The sequence below is a fragment of the Chionomys nivalis genome, chromosome 9 (genome assembly GCF_950005125.1).
Source record: "Chionomys nivalis chromosome 9, mChiNiv1.1, whole genome shotgun sequence".
NCBI classification, from domain to species: Eukaryota; Metazoa; Chordata; class Mammalia; order Rodentia; family Cricetidae; genus Chionomys; species Chionomys nivalis.
Window position 1 is genome coordinate 53510824 of NC_080094.1, and position 24469 is coordinate 53535292.

Below are 24469 nucleotides of genomic sequence, written 5' to 3' on the forward strand. Positions count from 1 at the left end.
ACAGAGGTCCACCTGTATCTGGCTCCCGAGTGCTGGGATTAAAGGCGTGTGCCATCATTGCCCGGCTGGTAGTGAATGATTTTAACATGTCTGATTGTGGCTATTCTCTCAATACACTTTACACATTAAAACAGGCAAGGAATGAGCCAGAAAGCTGATTACAATAGGGTGGAGCTTTTCTGTGAGTCACACAGATTAGCCTCTTATACACTTTGGACAGTAATGAGTAAATGTGTGAAGTCTTTGTTTTCTCACAATGCTTGTTCTTTGATCAATTTAAATTACTCCCCAGGAGCGGCTAATGGAGAGTTTGCTTTTTTTAAAACCGTCAGTCTGGTATGTGCATGCAAGCACACACACACGCAGAAATGCATGCACGCACGCACACATGCACATGTACAAGCACACCTACACCACCACACACACATATGCACACACACACAGACCACCTGCCATGGTCTTCTTACCCATTTTCATGCTTGGTTTGAAGTTATTGTTTCCTCTTCTTTTCCTCACTCATTCATCTGATGTGTGGTCGCGTGAACGGGGGGGCCAGTGGGTGCCAGTGGAGGAGGAGGTCAGAGGACAACTTGTGAGAGATGATTATCTTCATGCTTGTGGGTGGGATCTAACTCAGGTTGCGAGGTTTGCCCACAGGGGCTTTACCTACTAAGCTATCTTGATGGCCCCTTATTTACTTGTTTTTAAATTTTCTTAGATTTATTTATGTGGTGCGCATGGGGGACACAGGGTGACCTACAGGAGTTAATCCTATCCTTTTACCACGTGGGTCCTGGGGATTAAACTCAACTCTTACCTCCTGAGCCATCCCATTGACCTAGGCGTCTTAACTAAAGCATTTTAAGTACTGACTGTAGATTTTTCACTCATTGAAATATAAAAAAGAAGATCGTAACTATCGTTGGATATTCTGTTTCTTCTATTCCAACTTTTTAAAATGGGCATATCTGTGTAAACAACTAAAAGACATCATTTTTATATTCTACTCCTATAAGTTAATTATCAGAGACAATTGCTCCCTGTCGCTGGAAATGTCACGAGTTTCACTTTAATCTACTGGGCAATTGGCTGTTTACTGTGCCTTGTTTTTCTTCAGTATGCAAAGTTCAGTCTGAGTCCCTGTGGGCTGCACCATCCCTTTCTGTGACCATCCGTCTTACGTTCCTCGGGCCACTCACTAAGCTTTCCAGTCATTCCTGTCCCAGCACCGACACTAATGGGTGATGCCAGTCTAGAGGGTGCAGAAAGAATGTGATCCTGAGTCCTGGCGTGACAGAAGAGACTGGAGCCTTGCCTTCCATGTCACCTGGCACTCCACAGCTTAACAGAAGGTCCTCAGCAAGCGTTTGAAAGGCTTAAAGCGGGCTTCTTTCCTTAAGCTAGAAGGCACCTGGAACAACGGGAAATTTCAGGGAAGAGATGGGAGGAGGAGGAAGTGGCAGCCACACCCGACTCCATGATGGAAGGACGGGCTCTTAACACTCAGAGAGGCTTCGGGCTTTTAACACTCAGAGAGGCTTCAGGACCAGAACCCTAATGCTGGCCACTTGAAGGGCCTTGACTGACCTCAGGGAGATGGATCCCGGTGAGTATTGGCAATCTCTTGAACTTTTATGAGGTGTTAAGTCTGGGGAGGGAGTAAGCCTGGGAAGGGATGAGTGCAGAGAAGACCGGAGAGACCACACCGGCAGTGGATGGTTCACTGTGTCATCTGTCTCCTTCCTCCTGTTTCTCCACCTGCATTTGGATCTTGGAGCACATATCATACAGTCCTCAATTTTCTTTCCTGAAGCTGTAGACCATCTGGCCTTTAAAACTCAAAGCTGGAATGGCCTTGGGAAGTCCAAGTAGGACATATGGGCATAGTTTATTAATAATAAACATGTTAATCAGCTACCATCTCTTACTGATGGTCATTTATCTTTTAGTATTCATGCTTTCAAACCATGCTGCAGTGGATGCCCCTGTGGGTAGAACTTTGTAGAGATGTTCAGAAGTATTTTATATGCTAAATTTCTAAAACAATAAACGTTGGAGCAAGGGCAATATCCCCTTTATGTGTTGATAGACAGCAGCTGGCTTTAAGTCTGAGCGAGCATATAATCCCACATTCTCTTTATGAGGCATCTAGTTTCCATACGCTCTGAGGTTATTGTTATTTCAAGCATTTTCAATAGGCCGAAGATGAATCTCATTATGGTTTTAGTTAGCATTTTATGATTATGACAAGATGACTCTTTAATATTTATAGCTACTTTTATACATGAGCCAAGAGACTTAATGATTTAACCTGTGCAGCCAACCCAGGAACTGCTTTCTGCTCAATAGTAGCTATGGAAACTACTGGGCTTGGGGAGTAAACAATTAATTAGTCACATAGACAGCCTTAAGCAAAAACATTTCAAGGAGGCAGTAAGGGAAAAAGAGGTGGTCTGAGTCTAGGGAATTGCAGAATATGGATCCTGGGGCTGGTTCTGTATTTTGTTTGTTTGTTTTTGTCTTACTGATCATTTGAGACAGGGTCTTAGTTCAGGCTGACCTCAAATTTACAGTGTATCTAAGGATGAGCTCAAACTCCTGATCTCATTGCTTACACCTCTGAAGTGCTAGGATTTCAGATGCAAACCACCGTCCCCCAGTGGTGCCAGGAACTAAATCTATGGCTTTGTCCATGCTAAGGCAGATGCTCTATCAGCTAAGCCTTATCTGATGCCCCAGCTTCTGCACCCTGTGGTACCTTTGCAGGACGGAATGGAAACGGAGCTGTGGTTTTTCATTGTTGTTTGCCCCCCTTGGGTTCTATAGAGAAGCCTGGTCTAGAGGATGCCTCCCCAGTTCTTCTAGCAGAGCAACTCCTCTTAGGTTTGTCCGTTTCTTTACTCCAAAAACAAAAGCACAAAAAAATGTAGATGGCTGTCCGGAAGGGAAGGACAGGAATTGTTCACCTTCCAGGTGGAGAACTAGGTGCGTTAGTCAAACTATATTTAAATGGCAATAAGTAGGTAGCACCGAGGAAGCCATTTACCCTTACGAATCATCGTTCTACTTATCTGTCACGTGGAGTTGATAATAGCTCATGGGATAGTTTAGGGGTAAACGGAGATAATGCACAGAACACTGGGAGGCCTAACACCTACTATCAACCACAGAGCTACGGACACGGCTGTTGTGTTCTAAAGCAAAGGATTTCAGGAAGGTGGGCGCTGCTCACAGAGCTTAGGATAGGGCTGGGGCTGTCTAGACATGGGCATGGTCCATCTGGAGGACACTGTATGAGAGAGGCAGAGCTCTTTGAGGAACACCTGGGAGGTAAGATGGGAATTGGCTTGACCCACACTTTGGAGGAGTTTGGATTTAAGCTTTTGAGTTATGAGAAATTTTTTTTTTCTCACACTTGAAATATCTACAGAACATTCTGGCAATCTCACCATATAGGAATCATTTCATAAAAGTTTGCAGATTGTGATCTTTCTCATATTTTTTTAAGATTGAAGAATTGAAAAGGGAGGGATGTATGCATCAAAGTCCTCAAATAATAATAATAATAATAATAATAATAATAATAATAATAATGAGTGGGGAAAGAGAGAAAGCCAGCACAAATGCAGCAAAGGCAGAAGAAAGGCACCGGATCCAGCTGGGATTTGATGGCAGGGGCCAATTCTCTCGCTGGCTGTACCACACGTGACTCACCTTTGGTGTCTTTTCATAAAGTGTTACCATCTTGGCAATGAATTCCTCTTCTGGTCCTGATCTTCACCTACACCTGCAGCGGCCCGAGGGAGTCCTGCAAGTCATAGTATTGCAACACGTATTTCTTAGCTGCCATGCCCATAGAGGCCAGTCTCTGGTACCCATGGCTGGTCCCTCGCAGACGCTTCCTATCACCTGTATTTAATTAAGTTCCCATTAGCCTTTGATTGCGATCATTGCAACAGAAATGCCACTGCCTTCTCCACCCTTGGCTTCCCCCCCCTCTGGTCTGAACTAAACGCCACAGCTAAATTAATCTCAAAGTACAGCTTTGGTGAGTCACTCCTGTCCAAAAACCCATCTTTAATCAAAGTAACACTTCCCCAGTACAGAAAAGAAATGTCTGTTTAAAACAAAGGCTTGATAATCCAAAAAACTTGAAGTAATGAAACCTTTCCTATAATTGTCAATACCTTTTGTTTTACTTTTGGCATCTAGAGGATGATTTCTCCTTATTCTTTGATTGTGTGTATGTGTGTGTGTGCGCATTGGTGTGTACATAACACACACATTTGCACTCATGTCTGTGAACGTACAGGCAAGATCTAGTCTGTGATATTGGGTGTTTTTGTTGATCAGTCTTCCCCTAGAATGTTAAGGCAGGCTTACTCACTGCTGACTCAGCTAGCCTGGCTAGCCAGCTTGTTTCAAGGATCCTGTCTCTGAAGGTCTGTGTCTGTGGTATATGATTTTATACTCCCGTTGTTGTATATGAGGCGATCTACTTCCACATGCCTTCAACAAATAGAGTACTGCTAATTATTTCAATATTTTAATAGATCAAATATGGATTTCATTATTGTTTTAGGTTGTATTTAATTGTGATCTGAGTAAGATATTTTTGTTTTGTTTTGCTTTTTTTTTGAGACAGGGTTTCTCTGTGTAGCCCTAGCTATCCTGGAACTCACTCTGAAGACTAAGATGGCCTCAAAACTCAAGAGATCTGCCTGCCTCTGCCTCCCTAGGTGCTGGGATTAAAGGCATGCGCCACCACTGCCCGGCTCTTAATTTTATATAGTCTTAATTTTATAGCCACTTTTATGTTTTGAACTACCGTGACCGCCTTGACTGCCCTTCTGATGCCTCATTCTTGAAGTTCAAGCACACACGCACCCTGTCCATTCAGTAAACATCAGTTAGCACCTGCCCACTGGGGAAGGCAGGAGATGGTGAAGATTAAGGGATAGACTCTGGAGCCAGCCTGCTTAGGCTTGAATTCCAGTTCTGACCAGGACCCTCCTCCGTGTCAGGAACAATACTAACACATCAATACAGAGTATTTGTGAGAATATAAAAGATTTTGGACATGGATGATGGACTGGATTGTAGCAGGAATTCTCTGAAAACAAGCATGATTTTCTAAAATGCTTGGTTCTGGACATGAAGATCCAGGTTCGAGATGACCAAGGTCTCTGCTTTTGTGGCGCTAACTCTAGATGCTATTCAATTCTCTGCAAAAAAACAAAGGTGTTGTGAAGGCAACCCATCATGGGGTGGGGTCTCTTCAGTGGCTAAAGAAAGCCCACGCATGACTGTGATTCTCAAGACCCAAGTGGGGGGATGGAGCCCCGCCTGAGAGCAAGGCTGTCTCAGGTTTTGGTTTCTCTGCGGATTCCTCCTAGGCAGACGACGATTTAAATGTCTCCTCCCACCCCTTTCTAAAGGCTGGTAATATATCCGGATATAATTTCATCCTTTTATGCCCCTGTCATTGAGTTAATCAAGTAAGCGCCAGGCGTCTTGTGTCTGAGGCTCGCCGCTCCTCTTACTAACACCATTACTGCCACTGGGACACATCCAAGTCAGGCCTTGTGGGTGCTGACGTGTTTTCCTAATTGACTCTACTGGATTTCCAGCATTGTTGAGCTTCTTCCTGATTCTCTCAGCTTCCCTTCCTGGCTTCCCTGGAAGCCTTTCCTTTTGTTCTAAGTCATGTCTCCTTGACACGAAAAGCCCTTGGGCGAGCCAACACGTCATTATATTAAGTGGGATGAAAAGAAAGCCCAAGTGTCTGGTGGAGACTGTATCTTTTCACGCACACAGCCTTGGGCTTGAGAGCCGGCAACAGGGCAACATCCCGCCCATCTCTCCTTTGCTTCCCAAACTGGCCTGGGGAAAGGGAGCCAGCTGCGCTCCAGCAGTGTACAGGAAAGTCTGCCTCCGCTCTGCTCTCTCCTGTGCAGCACATGTGAGGGCTCCCCGTGCCCTTCATTCCTCTTCGGGGTACATACGTGAGCTTTCAAGGTGGGCCTCTGGAAGGCACGTTTAGGGTGGAGCACCTTTCCAGCTAACTCAGTGGTCTTGGTGGGACATTTCAGGCCCCTCAAGAATATGAGCTAAACTCAGCTTCCAACAGGATCTAGGTCAGCTGCTTTCAAACTTTTCACTATGACTCATTTACACATAAGTTGTCCTTGCTTTTCTAGAATTCCATGTGTACTTCCTTTAGCCACCCATAAGGCTATACTTTCGGGTTCTGAAGCAGGAGCATGTACCCCCTGTGCACATGCGTGGGTCACCCCCCATCTGCGTCACCAGCGTCTGACGCAGAAGCCCCCAAATGCAGGCACAGGGCGTAGTGTCGACCGTCATCAGTGTCTGACGTGGGCACGTCTTTTCCCCCTTGTGCGCATGTGCTAGGGAGCCTTTAAAAGCTAAACGGGCCATTCCCACGCTCTCTGTACTCCCCCTTCTGTCCACACCGTTTTCACCGAGCTCGTGCACATAATCTTCTTAATAAACTTGTACACGTGGGTTCGTTCGTGTCTCGTGTTCTCTCCTCATTTCTGCCAGACATTTTTACCATGCTTTGTGATATTATCTATCCTGTTTTTCTTCTTTTTAAAAATTTATTTATTTATTAAGTATACAGTATTCTCGGTATTCTGCCTGCATGTATGCCTGCAGGCCAGAAGAGAGCACCAGGTCCCATTACAGATGGTTGTGAGCCACCATGTGATTGCTGGGAACTGAACTCAGGACCTTTGGAAGGGTAGGCAGTGCTCTTAACCACTGAGTCATCTCTCCAGCCCCTATCCCGTTTTTCTTATTGGTCACCTATCTTTTAAAATATATTACATATTATATTTGTGTGTGTCACTTTAATATTAAGCACACATATCAGGGTCAGAGGACAGCTTTTAGGGAGACAGTTTTCTCCCTCCAGTATGTAGGTTCCTGGGATCTTACCTGGATGATCAACAGTCTCGTAAGCCTTTTCATCTTCCTTACAGTTGACTGATAGGTACTTTGAAACCCCATACTAGGTTTCTCCGCTGACGCAGAGGTTTCTCCTCTGACAGCCAAATTGAGCCTAACTAAAAGTAGAGGACCAGGTCTAATTTAAGGGAAGCACTTTTGGGTGATCTGGGGGCGGGGGTGGGGTGGGGAGGGAGTGGGGTTGGGTGGGGTGGGGAATGGAGGGTGATGAGAGGATAAATCACGTGGCAGGTATGTGGACCAAAGCTTAAGTATCCTGTAGCAGCCTTGAGCAGCTCTGGGGGAGGAGCCGCCTCTTGTTGGGCTTTCTGAGAGGGGGTGTGGTTTGGACCGGGAGAGAGGAAGACGGAAGGGGAGCTTCCAGTTAAACATTGACTCCCTAACCTATGCTGCTAAAGTTTCTTCCCAGGGGAAGACATAGCAACATTCACCCCTTCTTCTAAAACTGAAGTCCCAATGGCAAACAGGAAGGGTCCTGACAAAGCGTACTCTGGGGAATCAATGCGTTTATTGGGTTTCCTTACATGGCACAGGGGAGGGGCATTGCAGGGGTCGGGTGTTCCTCCTTGAACGGACTGGACCTGGGAAAGCCTTTACAAACAGGGCCTCGCCCTTGGCTGCGTAAATGGAGCTTGCCGCCAGTCTTCCTTCCCTTAGACCAGGGGGCCGTGTGTAGTGAGGTAGAGGTGCCCAACGGGTGATAAGGAGTGGCTGGAGACCCAGATAAGGGTCATGACCTTCCTCACTGGTCCCGGTGTGTAAACGGTCCACAAAGCCCGCCTGGGGTAATCCTTTCGTCAGCAGGCGCCACTGAATGCCAGTGGATGGTGGTTGTTCAGGCTTAGAGGGTAGCTGCTCACAACCTACTAATAGACTGGACTTGTTAGAGAAAAACCCAATGAATTTTTGTTGATAAATGCAATATGAGCATTGTCAGCAGGAACAGCAAAGCAAATTCAAAGTGAGCTGCATAATGGCTGCTATTTAGAGTAAGTATGAATCAGCAGGCGCTGACTCTGTGCGTGGCGTGGTGCAGAGGTTCTCACACACGCCTCCTTACTGAAGACCCACATAAACCCTATGAAGCAGGAACATGATTGTCTCCCTACTTTTTAGACGAACACACTAATGTCTGGGACTATTAGACGACTTGTTCAAGGTCTCCTAAGCGACTTGCCAAGGTGATGGACCTGGAGCCGAGTCGCTCCAGAAGCTTTATATCCTTGTCTACTGTGCTAGGAGAACCTTACAACCATGTACTAGGTGTGTACCCACAATACCGTCGCATAGACCTGAAACAAAACTGAGAATCAGCACTCGGGAGGCAGAGGCAGGCGGATCTCTGTGAGTTCGAGGCCAGCCTGGTCTACAAGAGCTAGTTCCAGGACAGGAACCAAAAGCTACGGAGAAACCCTGTCTCGAAAATCAAAAAAAAAAAAACAAAACAAAACTGAGAATCAGGAAGTAAGCCCAAGTAATTCCGAGCCCCACTCCCCTACCTGGAATCGGGGACTTGCCTTAGAGCAGGTGACCAGCCTCCAGACAGCTTGACTTCATCCATACACAATTTCAGCGTGTTTTTTTCCTAGACCAGCAGGACGATAGATGAGTGACTTTCCATTCCTGGGATTTGTTTTGCTCTCTGGGACACCAGTCCTCCAGCTCTGATGCCTCTAGGACTGATCGTCTTCCCCATCCCTGGCTAGGAGCTGCTCAGTTGCCCTTGGAGGTTGACATGACATTAGAAGGGAGAGAGACAGAAAGGCTAACGCCAGTCAGGTTTCACAGAAATGATTCCAAGTCTCAGCTGGATAGTGACCTGTCCTCTCTCCCTAAGTGGCAGCCTTGGAGCTCACGTCTGTGGAACGGCAGATCCCCAGGAACAACAAGGACCACCACACTCAGGAGATGGGCTTGACCAAGCTCATCCTGCGCCGTGGCCAGGATTTCAGCTTAACGTTGACTTTCAACCGACCCTTCCAACCCCAGAAGGACCACCTCACCTTTGTGGCTGAGACAGGTGAGTTGGCTCTGCCCTCGGGTTCCTCTGGTTCCCTCAAAACAGAAAGTTAGTAAAGTTTTCCTGGGGGAAGGGCTCTTGCCACCTATCTCTGAGGTGCCCTCTCTTCTCCTCTGGGACCCCGAGGACTCTCACATCGGTACTGTTGGTTCCTATTAACTGTGATCTTTTAGCCACAACAGTCAGCCTATAAGTACACAGGCACAGTCATAAAACTTCACCGACATGACCTCCTTTTAATTCTTATGGAAGACTTTAAGTTGGTACCAGACTCTCATTATACAGATTGGAAATAGAAAAAAATCAGAGGCCCAAAGAACTTAAATGTCAGTAAAGGCCTTAAAGCAAAAGGCTTTAGTGAATGTTGGGAGAAGGTAGGGCATCTGGCAGGCTACAGGGAGTCATATACCACGTTTATTTTACTTTATTTTTATTACTTTTAAATGTGTGTGTGCGCGTGCACGCACATACTGAGAGCCTGGAAGTGGGCATCAGATCCCTGGAGCTGAAGTTACAAGTAATTTTGAGCTGCCTTACTTGAGTTCTGGGAATCAAATTCCAGTATTCACGCTTAACCACTGAGCCATCATGCCTCCAGCCTCATCACATAGAGTTCTGAGCCTTCCCCTGGGGTCTTCTTTCTCTCTTCCTCAGGACCAGAGCCCTCAGAGCTTCTAGGGACCCGAGCCACTTTCTTGCTCACGCAGACCCGGACTGGGAATGTCTGGAGTGCTTCTGACTTCCCTGCTGACAGTAACTCTCTTCAAGTCTCGATTTTCATCCCAGCCAGTGCGGTCATCGGCCACTACACACTGCAGTTGGAGATTTCTCAGGACCAGGGTCCTGGTGTGACTTACCCCCTGGGGAATTTCATCTTGCTTTTCAACCCATGGAGTGCAGGTAGGTCTTGCTCCCAGCTTGTGGTGTTAAGGGGGTGCATTGGGAATGTTCTTTCAGATAGTCATCGCATATCTGTAAGACATATTGCTGTGTGCTGAAACAAAAAAAAAATAACTTCTTCTTTGTGTGTGTGTTCACCTACCGATGTAAAAGTCATCTTGTGGGGTTGGTTCTCTCCTTCCAGCATGTGGGTCCCAGGAATAGACCTTGGGTTACCAGGCTTAGCAGTAAGTGCCTTTACCTACCCAATCTTCTCACCAGTCTTAAATGTTTTTTTTTTCCTTTTGTGAGATGGGGTCTTGTGTTGTCCAAGCTGGTCTTGAATTCATGATCTTCTATCTTAGCCTCCTGAGTATTAGGATTATGGGCATCCACTACTATACTCAGCTGAAAAATTCACTTTTATAAAGTGTTTTGTTTGGTTTTGTTGTTTTGAGATGGGCTCTGATTATGGAGCACTACTGGCCTAGAACTCACTATGTGGACCAGGTTGACTTCAAACTCACAGAGATCCACCTGCCTCTGCCTCCCGAGTGCTGGGATGAAAGTGTGCGGCATCACACCTGGTCCCACAAAAAATTTTTAAAAATGATTTAGTTATTTTTATTTTATGTAACTTGGTATATTGCCTGTATGTTTGTCTGTATGAGGGTATCAGATTCCCAGCCATGTGGCTGCTGGAAATTGCACCCAGGTCCCCTGGAAGAGCAGTCAGTGCTCCCAACCACCGAGCCATCTCTACAACCCCCACAAAGAATTTTTAACGACATGATGAAAATATCCTAGTGATGCTAACTGAGATAATTTAGCAAGTGGAATTCAATTTGAGTCTAACTAATTATGCGTATGCATACAGCAAAAAGACAATGTTGTGGTAGGTATTTCTGAGTAGTGTGTAGAGTGATTTTTTTTCTGTGTTTTCCAAAATAATCTTATAATTTTGTCACAGATATTTTGTCATAGAGTGTGTGGGTTCCCGTGGGTCTGAGAAATGGAGACTCAGAGTCACATTGAGAATGAACTCAGCCTCTGTGCCTGCAGGAGGCTCGGTCTCCGTGAACTGATGGTCCTTGCCTTCATCTCCCAGCATCTTTATTTTTCCTGTATTTACACTTTAGCCAGTAGATTTCCATATCTCAAAACAAACTGGTAGAAGCTTCCGACAATACAATTCCAGGTACCACCGTTTCCCCTGAACCAAGTTTTGCATAGGCTTTGTATCCATGGGAAACTCTCAGTCAAGATTCATATAAAACAACAAAAGTGTTTGTAACTCAAAGGAAGGCGTAAGGTCTTTGTGAAAACTCTGGAGCCAGACCAGGTATAACCCAGCAGGGCTTCATGACTAGTGGAGGTTGCTTGCTATCTCTCTGGCGCCAGGCCACTGGGACATTCTGCCACAAATTTTCATAAGCTATAGTTTTTAATAGCATAGATTTTGTTGCTGGCCTCTGGCGAAGCACGTGGCTGGCTTTCAAGAGGGTCCAGTCTTAATTTCTGTTGTCCTGGTCATCCATTGACTGTCTTCCTGTTTCCAGAAAAACATTGTTACTTTTATGCTGTTTTTAAATTTCCTGCTTATTCTTTGCCTTGTGATTTTCTTTTTCTCTCCATTACCCTTGACTGCTCAGATGATGATGTCTACCTGCCGAGCGAAACACTGCTGCAGGAGTACGTAATGAGTGACTATGGCTTTGTCTACAAGGGTCAAGAAAATTCCATTACCTCCAGGCCTTGGAACTATGGACAGGTAACCCTACCTCCTGGACGTGTGAGCCTGGGATGGGCTCCTTGGGGGCTGTTAGCCAACGAAGGGCACAGTGTGCCCATCCAATGAGAGGGGGAAGCAAAGAAAATATGGCTTTCTTTTCAATGTTTTTGTGCTTTATTAAGAAAAGAGTAGACTGCTCTACAGAGCTAGTTCCAGGACAGGCTCCAAAGCCACAGAGAAACCCTGTCTTTTTTTTTTTTTTAAAAAAAAAAAAGATTTTTATTTATTATGTATATAGGTTTCTTCCTTCATGTATCCTGCAGTACAGAAGAGGACACCAGATCTTATTACAGATGGTTGTGAGCCACCATGTGGTTGCTGGGAATTGAACTCAGGACCTCTGGAAGAGCAGCCAGTGCTCTATTCCTCTGAGCCATCTCTTCAGGCACCGAGAAACCCTGTCTTGAAAAACCAAAAAAAAAAAAAAAAAAAAAAAAAAAAAAGAAAAGAGTAGAAACCGGGTGGTGGTGGCTCGCGCTTTAATCCCAGCACCAGGAGGCAGAGGCAGGTGGATCTCTGTGAGTTCGAGGCCAGCCTGGTCTACAAGAACTAGTTCCAGGACAGGCTCTAAAGCTACAGAGGAACCCTGTCTCGAAAAACAAACAAATAAACAAAACCCTAAAACAAACAAACAAACAAAAGAGTACAGCCTGAGGAAAGTCTGCCCACAACTGTAAGAACCTCCTTTCGTTGACAGAGGCTCCTCATTTTCCCTGGCTGCCCTGACCTGAAATAATTACACAGATACTGTACCTGCTCGGCCTATTAGCTCAGGATTCTTATTAACTAACTCTTACATCTTAAATCAACCCATTTCTATTCATCTGTGTATCACCATGTGACTGTGGCCTATCGGTAAGGTTCTGTCTGGTGTCTGTCTCCTTTGGCGGCTACATGGTGTCTCTCTGACTCTGCCTTCTTTTCCTCTATCTCTGCTTGGAATTCCCACCTTGCTCTGATCTGTGCTGTTGAGGCCCATAGCAGCTTCTTTATTAACTAATGGTAATAATACGCATTCACAGCATACCAAGGGGAATCCCACATCATTTTATGTTCAGTGACCAGCCCTACTAGGGACTAGTTTATGACTAACCTTTCATTCTTCTATAATTTAAAAGCAACAACCCATGTCTCCTATCACTTTACTTGAAAAAAATCGTGTATATGAGCATTTTGCCAGTGTGTATGTCTGTGCACCACGTGTGTGCCTAGCGCCCAAGGAAGCCGGAAGAGGGTGATACATTCCCTGAGTTAGAGGTTGTGAGTTACCATGTGGGTGCTGGAAATCAAACTCAGGTTCCTTGGAAGAGCAGGCAGTACTCCTAACTGTGGGGCCATCTCTCCAGTCTCTCTCCTAATGCTATAATTTTTAAAATTAAATTAATTAATTTTACTTATTCATGTGTGTGCATGTGTATTGGTGCATGCATGCCGTGGCACATACAGGCATGCCAGGGAGTCATTTCCCTCCATCCACCAAGTGACCCTGGAATTAAACTCCTGTCATCCCGTTTTGTGGGAAGCCCTTTCCCCTCTGAACATCATGCCTCTACCAAGCCCACCCTGGTGTGGCTTTTTTTGTTTTTCTTTATGCTTTTTTAGGGCAGGTTCTCACTGACTTGACTTCTCAGGATAGTCTTTAAATTTCCTATGTAGCTCAGACTGGCCTTAAACTTGAAATTCCCCCTGCCTCTGTGCTGCAACAGTACTGGTTTTGTATGAATCACCATGAAAGATACTTTTCATGCCTTGAAACAGTTGGGAAGAATTTTAAAGGAATACTATTTTGAGACTTTTGACAGTTTAAACTTCAGTATCTACAAATAGCACCTCACTGGGAATCAGGCATGCCCCTTCATGAAGCTGGTGTCTAAGGCTTTTCTGCTTAATGGCAGAAGTGAGTTGAGAGAGGGCCTCTGGGCTGCAAGGGCGAGATACCTGCTATTGGCCCTTTACAGAATGGTGTAACCAGTCTCGCTCTAGGCATCTCCATTCCCCATCTCAGCACTGGACTTTTGGGAGGAAATTACAGATAGTGTATGTATCATTTAATCTGAGAACATCACAATATAGTCACAGAGGATAATGATTCTCTCTGAAACAATTAACCACAACTCATGATGGCACTGAAAAAGAGAACAGCAGCTCTCTAGTAATATCAAATATCCAGTAACTGAGTAGCCCCGTTACCGCGTGCAGCGGGTGGGGGTCCGGGGACTTCGGCTGTGGATGGCATCTCCACTCTCAGCCACCAATCATGGCCCATGTGTCCTCTCCCTGTTATTCTAGGGGGTAGGAGATGTTGGGAGCTTTGCTGAGGAAGATCACACTCTCCCGTCCCCCATCGCCTGCAACTTGCGATGTGTTTTGAAACTCAGAGGGAAAATGGTGCACTTGACAGCCAAAGGGGTGACATTTGTCACAAGCACATGTTGTAAGCAAATCTCACGAGCCTACCCTGGCTTTTCCAAAGCCACATTAGCCCTGACTCCAATACCCTCTGCGACCTTCTCCCTCCTCTCAAATGCTGGCGCTATACCATCCATATGGTCTTTTCCTGTTTCTCCAAGTCCAACAGATAGATGATCTAGGTCCTTGGGACCCATCATGTTAAAATACCTCAGGGAAATGTCTCCATGTTCCTCTTTTAAATTTGGGATTTCAAAAACCTTCTCTCTCTCTCTCTCTCTCTCTTTTTTTTTTTTTTTTTTTTTTTGGTTTTTTGAGACAGGGTTTCTCTGTGGCTTTGGAGCCTGTCCTGGAACTAGCTCTTGTAGACCAGGCTGGCCTCGAACTCACAGAGATCCACCTGCCTCTGCCTCCCGAGTGCTGGGATTAAAGGCGTGCGTCACCACCGCCTGGCCTCAAAAACCTTCTCTCCCATTCTCTTAAATCGTTTGCATTTTCTGTCAAGAACTACATAGCTGAGTTTTGTAAAGAGTTCTGATTCCCAACGCATTTCTGACTTGATTTCCATCACTGTAGGGTCTTGTCTTGTGGCTGAACCCCACTGCTCTCCTCTCACAAGCACATCACCCCTGAAAAGCTTGTCATGCCCAAGTTTCTGGACTCCACACATTTTTGCTTTTCTCTGATTTCCCCCTTCAAATGCCTTATAAGTTTGAAGAGGACATCATCGATATCTGCTTTGAGATCCTGAACAAGAGCCTCTACTTTCTGAAGAACCCGTCCAAAGACCACTCGCAGAGGGGCAGCGTGGTGTATGTATGCAGGGTGGTGAGTGCCATGGTAAGAGCCACAGCTTCCCCTGCCCGAGGACAACCCGGGCATCTCCAGGACACCGTGGGAACCTCCCTGTCTGCTCTTTGCAGATCAACAGCAATGACGACAGTGGTGTGCTTCAGGGGAACTGGGGAGAGGATTACTCCCAGGGCATCAGCCCTCTGGAATGGAACGGCAGTGTGGCCATCTTGCGGCAGTGGTCGGCCAGGGGTGGGCAGCCTGTGAAATATGGACAGTGCTGGGTCTTTGCCTGTGTTATGTGCACGGGTGAGTGAGTCTTATCCCCTGACTCTTTCTGGTTCCCCTTCACATCAGGCCATGATAATCCCCACTCTCAGAGTCTGCTGTGGCTCTCGAAGGGCTCAGAGCTTCAGTGGCCCGTGACTAGGAGCTGTGTGCACACATGAGTTCTTAACCTGCACACTGTTAAGTCTCCAGAAGGTGATCTTTGCAGTCACCCCAGAGTTTCTTTGATGAAGAGTGTTAATAGTGGGCACCTGAACTGGGCATGGTGGGGCACACCTCTAATTTGAGAGGTGGAGGCAGTTAGGTCGGGAGTTTCCTTGGTGATATTGGGAATTAGGCTATCCAGCACTAGATGAGATCTTGTCTCAAGAGACAGAAAGACAGACAGACAGACAGACAGACAGAATGGTGGCCATTTGGATAGAGCAACTTGAAGTCCCCACAAAAGGTAGAGCACGTCTTCCCATCTGCTGCAGTGGCCCGAGAGACGGAAGCTGAAGTATAAGTCCACAGTCTTGGATGGCCTTACCTCACAGATAGAGCTCCCCAAGAGACCTGATTTGCAATCAGAGCTTTGCTACCCTGCTGAGTACCCTCAAGGAGAACGGATGCTTAACTCAATGGAGTGCATACTCAGCTGTTTACAGTGCAGTGCCAAATTCTTGGCCCAAGTGTCTGGGAAGCTGAAGAACCGAGGGCACGGAGGTGTTACCTGTCTCCCTCCTGCAAAGTGCTCCTTCTGCTGGGCTGTCTAGTCACACTGCACACTAGGTGTCTGTGAAAGTAACAGGTGGATTCCATTGGAGCAGGGGCTGGGGCATAGGATGAGAACAGGCTTCTGTTTTCGACTCATTGAGGTGAAGCATAGTCCTACAGTTATGTTCAGGGCCCTCAGGTGCAGAGATTTAAATCCGAGTACATAAAATGACCTTGTTCGCTTCCTTATGAGGTGGGGCTGTGGCTACTGTGGCCTCCGGTAGCCCCTGTTCTGCCTTGGCCTGGAAAGTCTCCAGTGGTAGCCAGGTGGGCATGATGGAGATCACCTTGGACCTTCAGATCCTAGGATGAACAGGAAAAGGACTAGATCCATGGCTTGGCCCCTACTCCAAGCCCTTCCATCTTCATAGAGTGTGGTGGCTGACTGGAGACTGTGACTTCTGAGCTGCTTTTGATCACCTGTAGCCCAGGCCTGAGTCCCATGTCCCCCGCAGATGTGTAGAAAGCCTAGGTGCAGTGCTGGAGTAGACAGCTAACTGCCAACCTGTGGCCATTCTGGTGGCTTTTTCAGTGCATCGAGACAGAAGGACTCTTACTCTTTTTACTTTTAAAAACATTGTGACCTTCCCAGCAGCCTCTGTAGACTCTGTCGACCCTGCTAGGAAGAGTAGGTGGGAGAGACCTCTTCTGAACTCACTGGTGGAGGTGAGGACCTAGTCCCAGGACACGCCTGGCTCTTGATTACACCCGACCTTGGGCAGTTAGTTTGTGTGTGTGTGTGTGTGTGTGTGTGTGTGTGTGTGTGTAAGCATGGGATAATGTCTGTTTTGAGTAAATGCGCCTGTGAAATCTTAGCGTTACATACTGTCCTGAGGATCCACAAGAGGGCGCTGCTGGCTTATCAAAGATGGTAAGTGGTTTTTAATCTCTGATGTCTACAATGGAATCTTTCTCTTGTTTTTTTCTTTAGTTGTTAGTATATGTTGCAATGCTGAGGAATGAACTCAGAATCGTGTATGTCCCGGGCAAGCATTTCACCACTGAGCTACATCCCAGCCCTCTAATGTTCTTCTTTCTCTCAACTGTGTCTTTAAGTAGAATGGCAGAATCAGAATTTTAGAACGGAAAACCATCCAGTTTCTTACTTACAAGGAGACTAACCCAGGGAAGTTAAGCCACTTACCTCTGGTCACACACTTTCTCTTTTGAAAATGGCCACACATCCCGCCCCTGCTTTTGGAATTCTCACGCGTTTTAGTGTTTAGTTTCTTTTCTTTTAACCTGGAGAAAAAAAGGCCAGAAATGACAAGCCTATTCTTGTTTTCTTGTTTTAAGTGGCTCACAAATGAGTTCTTCCACTTTATGAATGGATTACCACTGCTGGGCAGGTGGACAGAAGCTTTTCTGGGTGCCGCCCTTTGGGAACAAAAGAATTGCTGAAAAAAAAGTTGCTGAAGGTTAAAGACAATGCATGGAAAGTAATAATTCTGCTTGAAATGACCCTAGTTGTCTCCCCGCTGTAGTAATGAGGTGCTTAGGTGTTCCGACTCGAGTCGTTTCCAATTTCCATTCTGCACACAACACAGACGGGAACTTGACCATCGACACCTACTATGACCGCAGTGCACAGATGCTGCCAACTCAGAAACCAGACAAAATCTGGTAAGAGGTTTTGTCTGCAAGAACTCAGCACTGTCCTGGGTATGGAACAAATTGTGATAGCTGGGACTGAATCAGGCAAGGTCTCTCTATGCAGTCTTGGCTGTCCTGGAACTCTCTATGTAGACAAAGCTGGCCTCCAACTCACAGAGATCTGCCTTTCTTTGCCTCTGAAGTGCTGGGATTAAATGTATGTACCACCCTGGTCAGCTCCTTGATAGCTTTCTTTATTATAATTACTTTCTAATACAAATTAGAGGAAAATAGAATTATAAACGAAGGCATCAAATGCTCTGCATAATGTCTGGTGCCTGAAAAAGGGTCAGGAAAGACAAGCCCTGCCTACTTCCTCCCTTCTGCAGGAACTTCCATGTCTGGAACGAGTGCTGGATGATCCGGAAAGACCTTCCACCAGGGTACAATGGCTGGCAGGTTCTGGACCCCACGCCCCAGCAAACCAGCAGTGGTGCGTGGGGCTCACGTGGCAGGGGCCAGGCTCTCTGGGGGACCAATGAGGATGAGCACCCACATAGCCAGAGAGGTGCAGCAGTTTCTCACTTACCCCCTTTCCAGGACTGTAGTCTAGACAGTGTCAGCTCTCGGGTATAACTTTGCCACTGACAGTGGGGTCCCCTGGAGGAGCAATGAGCTTCTCTGTTCTTCCTGTGAAGTCAGGGAGGTGGCACTGACAACAGCTACACTAATGGGGTGACTTGTGACTGTGAGGGTCAGACAAATCAGCGCACATCGCTGCACTTGGCGAACTGGGGAAGTCCCCAGGTGTGCGGGTGTCATTGCTACCGCCCCTCATCCCGTAATTCCTGCTTCGTCCACAGGGTTGTTCTGCTGTGGTCCGGCCTCTGTGAAAGCCATCAAAGAAGGGGATGTCCACCTTCCCTATGATACCCCTTTTGTGTTTGCGGAGGTGAATGCTGACGAGGTCATTTGGCTTTTTGAGGGTGGCCAGGTCCAGGAAATTCTGGCCCATAATACCAGTTACATCGGGAAGGCCATCAGCACCAAGATGGTAGGGTCAGATGAGCGCCTGGACATCACCACTTCCTACAAGTACCCAGAAGGTGCCTGGGCCTTTGGTTTGCGGGGGAGTGGGTGTCACCCATTGGATGGCCCAGGTTAACACAACACCGCCTCCCCCTTATGACAAACTCCCAGGGGATGATTTTAGGTCCTGGAATAGATTTGCCTAGATTTAACAAATAAGAACATAGGATGTTCAATTAAATTTGAATTCCAGATAAATTAAGACAGACAAATAGATTATTACAAATAAGTCCCAAATGGTACATGTGACATCTTTAGTTTTTTCTATTACATTTATTTACTATGTGTATGTGTGTATATATATGCATGTATGTATGTAGGAACATTGTCCTATAGTGTGTGTGTGTGTGTGTGTGTGTGTCTGAGAACAACTTACAGGAGCTGGCTTTCCCCTTCCCTCACAGGGATATTGAATTCATGTTGTCAAGCCTGACAGCAGATGTCTTTTTCACTAAGCCACTGTGCAGCCCGGTGTGTGACATGTTTCTAATAAAAATAATTCACTACTTATCTAAAATTCAAATTAACTGGGTATAGTTTTTAGTGTACGCATGCTCCAAATGTTGCAAGTAATTTATGAAAAAAGATTATTTGCTCATCTTGAATTCGAATTTAATGGTGGTCCTGCGTTTTATCTATTAACTCTGTCAGGGCCACACGTCTGTCCATCTATGTCCATCGCAGTGGGGGTAGCAGCAAGGGGAGAGATGGATGGACACTCAGGAGGGAGAGGGCTCTGGGCCTGTGGAAGGAAGCAGACATTGCTATCGAGAGCTTTGGTGGACTCTGGCCACCTAAGAACCAAGTCAGGCTCTGATGTGCTGTAGGTGGGTGAACCTGGGCCACCTTCCCTTGCCTCTGTTGCCTTATCAGTGAAATGAGACAACTCTCCTGAAAGGGTTAAATGAGCTAGTGTACAAAACACACTGGGGGCATAGTGAGTGCTTCAGAGGTGTCCACAGTCTGGAGCAATTTTGAGTTTTGAGCCCAGATGTTGAGTTATTCCTAAGGGAAAGAGGTGAAGTTCCATCTAAAAGACTTGAATATGTATTTTAGGAGAGATCATGCAGGCAGGGAAGAGAAGCCTCTGGGTTTGATGATAGTGATGATGATGATGGTGATAGTCATGATGGTGATGAGGGTGGTGATGGTAGTGATAATGGAGATGTTGGTGAGAATCCGGATGGTAACAGTACTGACGGCAAAGAACCACACTGAGTCTTACACTCAGCAGTTACATGACCTAACTTTTCAGCAACCCTGGGCAACCCAGTATCATCCTTGGGTTTCGGTAAGAGAAATGAACACTGAGAGATGAAGAGACTGTGCACTGAGCAGCACCGGCTCCATCTGAGCCATGATACTGCACGCCTCCCTCTGTGTCTCTTCACTGTGTATCACATGGTCAGAGCTTCTGGCTGGCAGCTGAGAGTACAGCCACTTGTCTTCCCAGGAAGGCCATCGGTCCTCTCGGCCCCGCCCCACTGACGCTTTGTTCTGTGTGGGTCTGTTCCGCCAGGATCCTCTGAGGAGCGGTCCGTTTTCATTAAGGCTTCCCGGAAAATGCTGGAACCAAGAAGGGACTCTTCATCCCTCCTGGATCTCCTAGGGTCAGAGGCCTTTAAGGATAAGCCTGTGCAGCTGCAACTCCGCCTGGCTAGGGCACCCATGTGGGGCCAGGACCTGCTGCTCACACTGCATGTCCAGAGGGTGCCCGGCAGAGCCCAAAGTCGGGGCCCCATTGGACTGATGGTCCACTTTTGTGCACAGGCCCTGCTGCATGGGGGCAGCACTCGGGAGCCCTTCTGGAGACACGCGGTGCACTTGAGTGTGGATTTTGAGAAGGGTGAGTCTGTAGCAGGCGTGAGAAGGCACCTTTAGAGAGGGAAGTTTGGGGGCTGTGAACCAGGCTGGCCAGCTCTAGCCAAATCACAGAGGAACCCTCTCCCAGGACACACAGTGTCTTCCCAGCCAGTGCGGTGCTTGGGGCATCATCCTAACATGTCTGACAACAATGACCTCTGAGTGCAGTATTCCTTTATAATCCATCCCTCGGACTCAAGATGATGTCTTTGCCTACATTCAGAGATCCAGTGGCCACTCCTGCTGCCCTACAGCAATTACAGGAGCAAGCTGACAGATGAAAAGCTGATCCACGTGTCTGGCATCGCTGAGGTTGAAGAGACAGGGCGGTTCATTCTGGTCCTGAAAGATTTCTCTCTGGAGCCTCCCCACTTGTCTATTGAGGTGAGGTGTCTGGACAGAGATGGAGACCCAAGGTTCTTAGATGGCCTCCTCATGGGCTTGGAAGGGGGTACCTTATCCTGCCATACATGACGATAGTACAGCATACTACAGTCTCAGAGGCTTTATTCTCGAGCATAGCCAACCGATGGGCGCTGGTGCTCTCCATAAACAAAGGGTGGGGCATGGAGGCATCTCACGGAAGTCACATTTTACAGAGGACGCTGAGGAAGGTACTCTGTCGAGAACAGATGAAGGCATATTACTGTGAAGCTGTATTAAGTAAGGAGATCTCTTCACAAAGGTCGAGATAAAAAGGCAATGATTTGGGATGTTGAGTAGAGAAGACAGATTTAAGACAGACCATATGGTCAAATTCAAAAGGTGACCACTGATAAGATGTGGGAGCCATGGGAAATAGGAACAAGAAATGAATTTCAGACTTCAAGGCCCAGTTCCAGAGAGGTTTGATGGCTGCTACAGAAGAAAAGCATTAAGGAAGCTCCACAGAGGAAGGCACATGTTCTCCCCATCTCCTGTTCACCTGAGTTGTCCTTCCCCGAAGCCTTCTTCCCCACCTTTCCATTCCTCTCCCAAAGACTTTTCCACTGCCTACCCCAAGCCCAGCTCTGTGCCCAGAAGCCTGGCTAACAGCATGCCTGATGCTAGCCAGCAGAACAATGGTTGGATGATTCCATATTGGATCACACATCAGCTGGCACAATTGTGATTTTCACTTGGGCATACTCTCAGGTTGTCAGGCCAGGTGATCCTGGATGCCTTCTGTGTGGGGCAAACGAGTTGCAAGTGTAGACACAAACTTGGTGCTGAGCCAGGAACCTTCTTGTTACCTGAGGAGATCCCGAAACAACATAGCACGTGTCAAGGAGGCTGTGGGTGGTCCCCACGGCTGTAAGACCTGTGTGTGATTAGTGTCCCTGTGCTGGGTTCCAGAGTTATCTTCACCCATTTGACTTTGGTACCCTCTTTGGAGACTTGGTTCTTTTGTTTGAGTTCCAAGTTAGGGTGTGTCCTTCCTCCTCTGGCCAAGCTAGAACATTCTCCCAGTTGTGATCTGGATGGACAGGGCTCGTTTGGGTTCAATGCCCATCACCCAGATGGCAGCGTCCTAGGCTTCAGGGGTAAGGACAGAATCGCTGTCTCCCACTCCAGGCTAGGCTGTGCTACCCTATGACACAAACCTCAAGAGTGAAGCACCGAACACAGATGGGTGGGAAATGAGTATGTCCTGCTGATATCTGAGAAGATACAACAGGATGGGAGAAGGATCCTGGGCTAGGAGCTAAGACCCCTTGGTTAGGTCCTGACTGTCATGAATCCATCATGGCATCTTGGCTTCATCATTCTTCTTTGGTGGAATGGTATCACCGATGGCACATAGGTGGCACACATGACCTTAGTCCTCTGCATGGGTTAGACACTACTAATCAATCATAGCTGACTGGAGTTGTGCTTGGGATACTATTTAACCCGTGGTCAACACTGCTAACTCTCTGGGACCAGTACTCCAATTAAATCCAGCAAGCATCTTCAAACAGACGGTGGGAAGTGAAACTCTATGCCTATTCCTAACAGGTGGCAGCTTGCTAGAGTGTCCTGAGCTTCTAAAGCAGGTCGCCCGCCATATGTGTTACTTTGAGGTAGCCCTGTTTATAGCTGTCTCCACCACTAGGGGCACCTAAGTTCTAAGTAGTCCCTGGTTGTCACGGGAGGAGTTGACTGAGTGGAGTGTGGCAGTGAGGCCAGGGGCCTAGGGCACCTCTCTCTTCTCTCCACACAGGTATTTGAAAGAGCTGAGGTGGGCAAAGCCCTAAACATCTACATTACCCTCACCAACACCCTGATGGTGGCTCTGAATAACTGCACCATGGTTCTGGAGGGAAGCGGCCTCATCAATGGGCAGATAACAAAGGAGTGAGTAGTGCGACCTTTGACCTTTTGCCAATCTTCCTCTGGTGCTGGTCTCTGAGGAGCTGTGCCCCAAGGGACCGCTGGTTCCTTCTCAGTCTCCAGATGTCACCTTCTGGTCCCTACCCCCCTAACCTCAGGAAAGCTGGGAGTTTGGTGGTACAGGGGGGTGCTACTCACTAAGCAAGGTTCCCTGCCCCATTGCCCATCCAAGCAACCAATCCTCCAGGCTCCAACAGGCTGCTTTTGACTTTCAGCCTTGGAACTCTGATGGCCGGACACACCATCCAAATTCATCTGGAGCTCTACCCCATCAAAGCTGGGCCCCACCAGCTACAAGTCCTCATCAGCAGTAGTGAGGTCAAGGAGATCAAAGGTTACAAGGACATCTTCATTGCTGCAGCTCCAGCCTCCTGAGCCTGGCCTTCCTGATGCCCCTTCCCCCTGTACCAGTCTCAACCCCCATTCCCATCCCCAGCGTAGCCTGCTTTCTACTTCTCGAGGTGTTGTCTTTGTTCAACCTCTTCATTGCGGGAAGAAACAATAAAGATGCATTAGCTCCCTCCTGCGCTAAGAAGCCCCTTATTGTTCCTGTTGATCTGACTGCCCACTACGTGGCTGGAGAGGGAGTCCTCTCTGCTCTCCCATCTTCTCTTTCTTCTGTTACGGGCTTCATCCACAAACTAAGTCTGCCAAGATCCTTTCTAATGTCCACTTATATGCCCTTATGTGAGCCTGGAGGCAGAGGTGGGAGAGGGGAGCCTGAGAAGGTATCAAAGGCAGGGCCAATCACCAGCAGCTGCTGGGCAGAATTTCCCTGCTGCTGTCCTGAGAGCTCCCAGCATGGCAGAGAGCCCCTTGTGTGCAGGAAGGTGCTCCGCAAACATGACCATCTTCTATTCCTTCTTGCTACCCTACAACTCCACAGCCTCTTCCTTTTACATCTTTGTTATTTTTAGGACAGAGGGAGTCAGCATTTTGCATTCCCCACTGTAGTTATTAAAATCACCCATGTTTATCCTTGATAATGTGGAAAGAACAGACAAGTAGAAAAGTAGAAACTAAAATCCTTCCCCATCTCAGGGGAGGATCTCTGCTAGCATTTTACAATAGACCTTTCTGGCTCTCTCTAATTCTCCTCTCTCTCTCTCTCTCTCTCTCTCTCTCTCTCTCTCTCTCTCTCTCCACTCTTTGCATGCTATTATCTCCCTAGTAGGCATTTTCATTTCTTTTTTTTTTGGTTTTTTTTTTTTTTTTTTTTTGGTTTTTCGAGACAGGGTTTCTCTGTGGCTTTGGAGCCTGTCCTGGAACTAGCTCTTGTAGACCAGGCTGGTCTCGAACTCACAGAAATCCACCTGCCTCTGCCTCCCAAGTGCTGGGATTAAAGGTGTGCGCCACCACCGCCCGGCAGGCATTTTCATTTCTGAACATCCAGGAATCCGAGCCCTGCCCTCGTTTGCCTCCTCTCACCGACGTCCTCCCCATCCAGTTCCTTTGCTGATTTGCTTGCCTTAGTCATTGTGGTATTTTCTATCTCAGGCTGGCCCCCAGGCCTGTGCCTCCCCAGTCCCGTCCACACCCAACTGCTTGGTGCAAGAGTAGGAGCCTGCATGCCCTGCTCCACCCTTGTGCCAGCTGTACCTGTCCCCAGGAGCATCCCTGGGCATTTCTGTCACCATTTCATG

General features: G+C 47.2%; 1 protein-coding gene across 1 annotated transcript; it reads left to right on the top strand.

Moving 5' to 3' along the window:
• The first annotated feature begins 1596 nt into the window (after window positions 1–1596).
• Window positions 1597–23201, top strand: Tgm7 (transglutaminase 7). The gene is made up of 13 exons (XM_057780765.1): window positions 1597–1606; window positions 8831–9013; window positions 9668–9913; window positions 11545–11663; window positions 14805–14933; window positions 15017–15194; window positions 17414–17552; window positions 17912–18015; window positions 18386–18628; window positions 20131–20457; window positions 20698–20858; window positions 22657–22790; window positions 23042–23201. The coding sequence occupies exons 1-13, from the start codon at window positions 1597–1599 to the stop codon at window positions 23199–23201; spliced, it is 2133 nt and encodes a 710-aa protein (XP_057636748.1).
• Window positions 23202–24469: the final 1268 nt, after the last annotated feature.

What these genes read in the sequence shown, in the direction of transcription:
- Tgm7 (XM_057780765.1), top strand. An exon ending in TTCCTACAAGTACCCAGAAG is followed by an intron (nt 18,629 to 20,130) that starts GTGCCTGGGCCT and finishes CTGTTCCGCCAG; the next exon opens with GATCCTCTGAGGAGCGGTCC. An exon ending in CTCCCCACTTGTCTATTGAG is followed by an intron (nt 20,859 to 22,656) that starts GTGAGGTGTCTG and finishes CTCTCCACACAG; the next exon opens with GTATTTGAAAGAGCTGAGGT.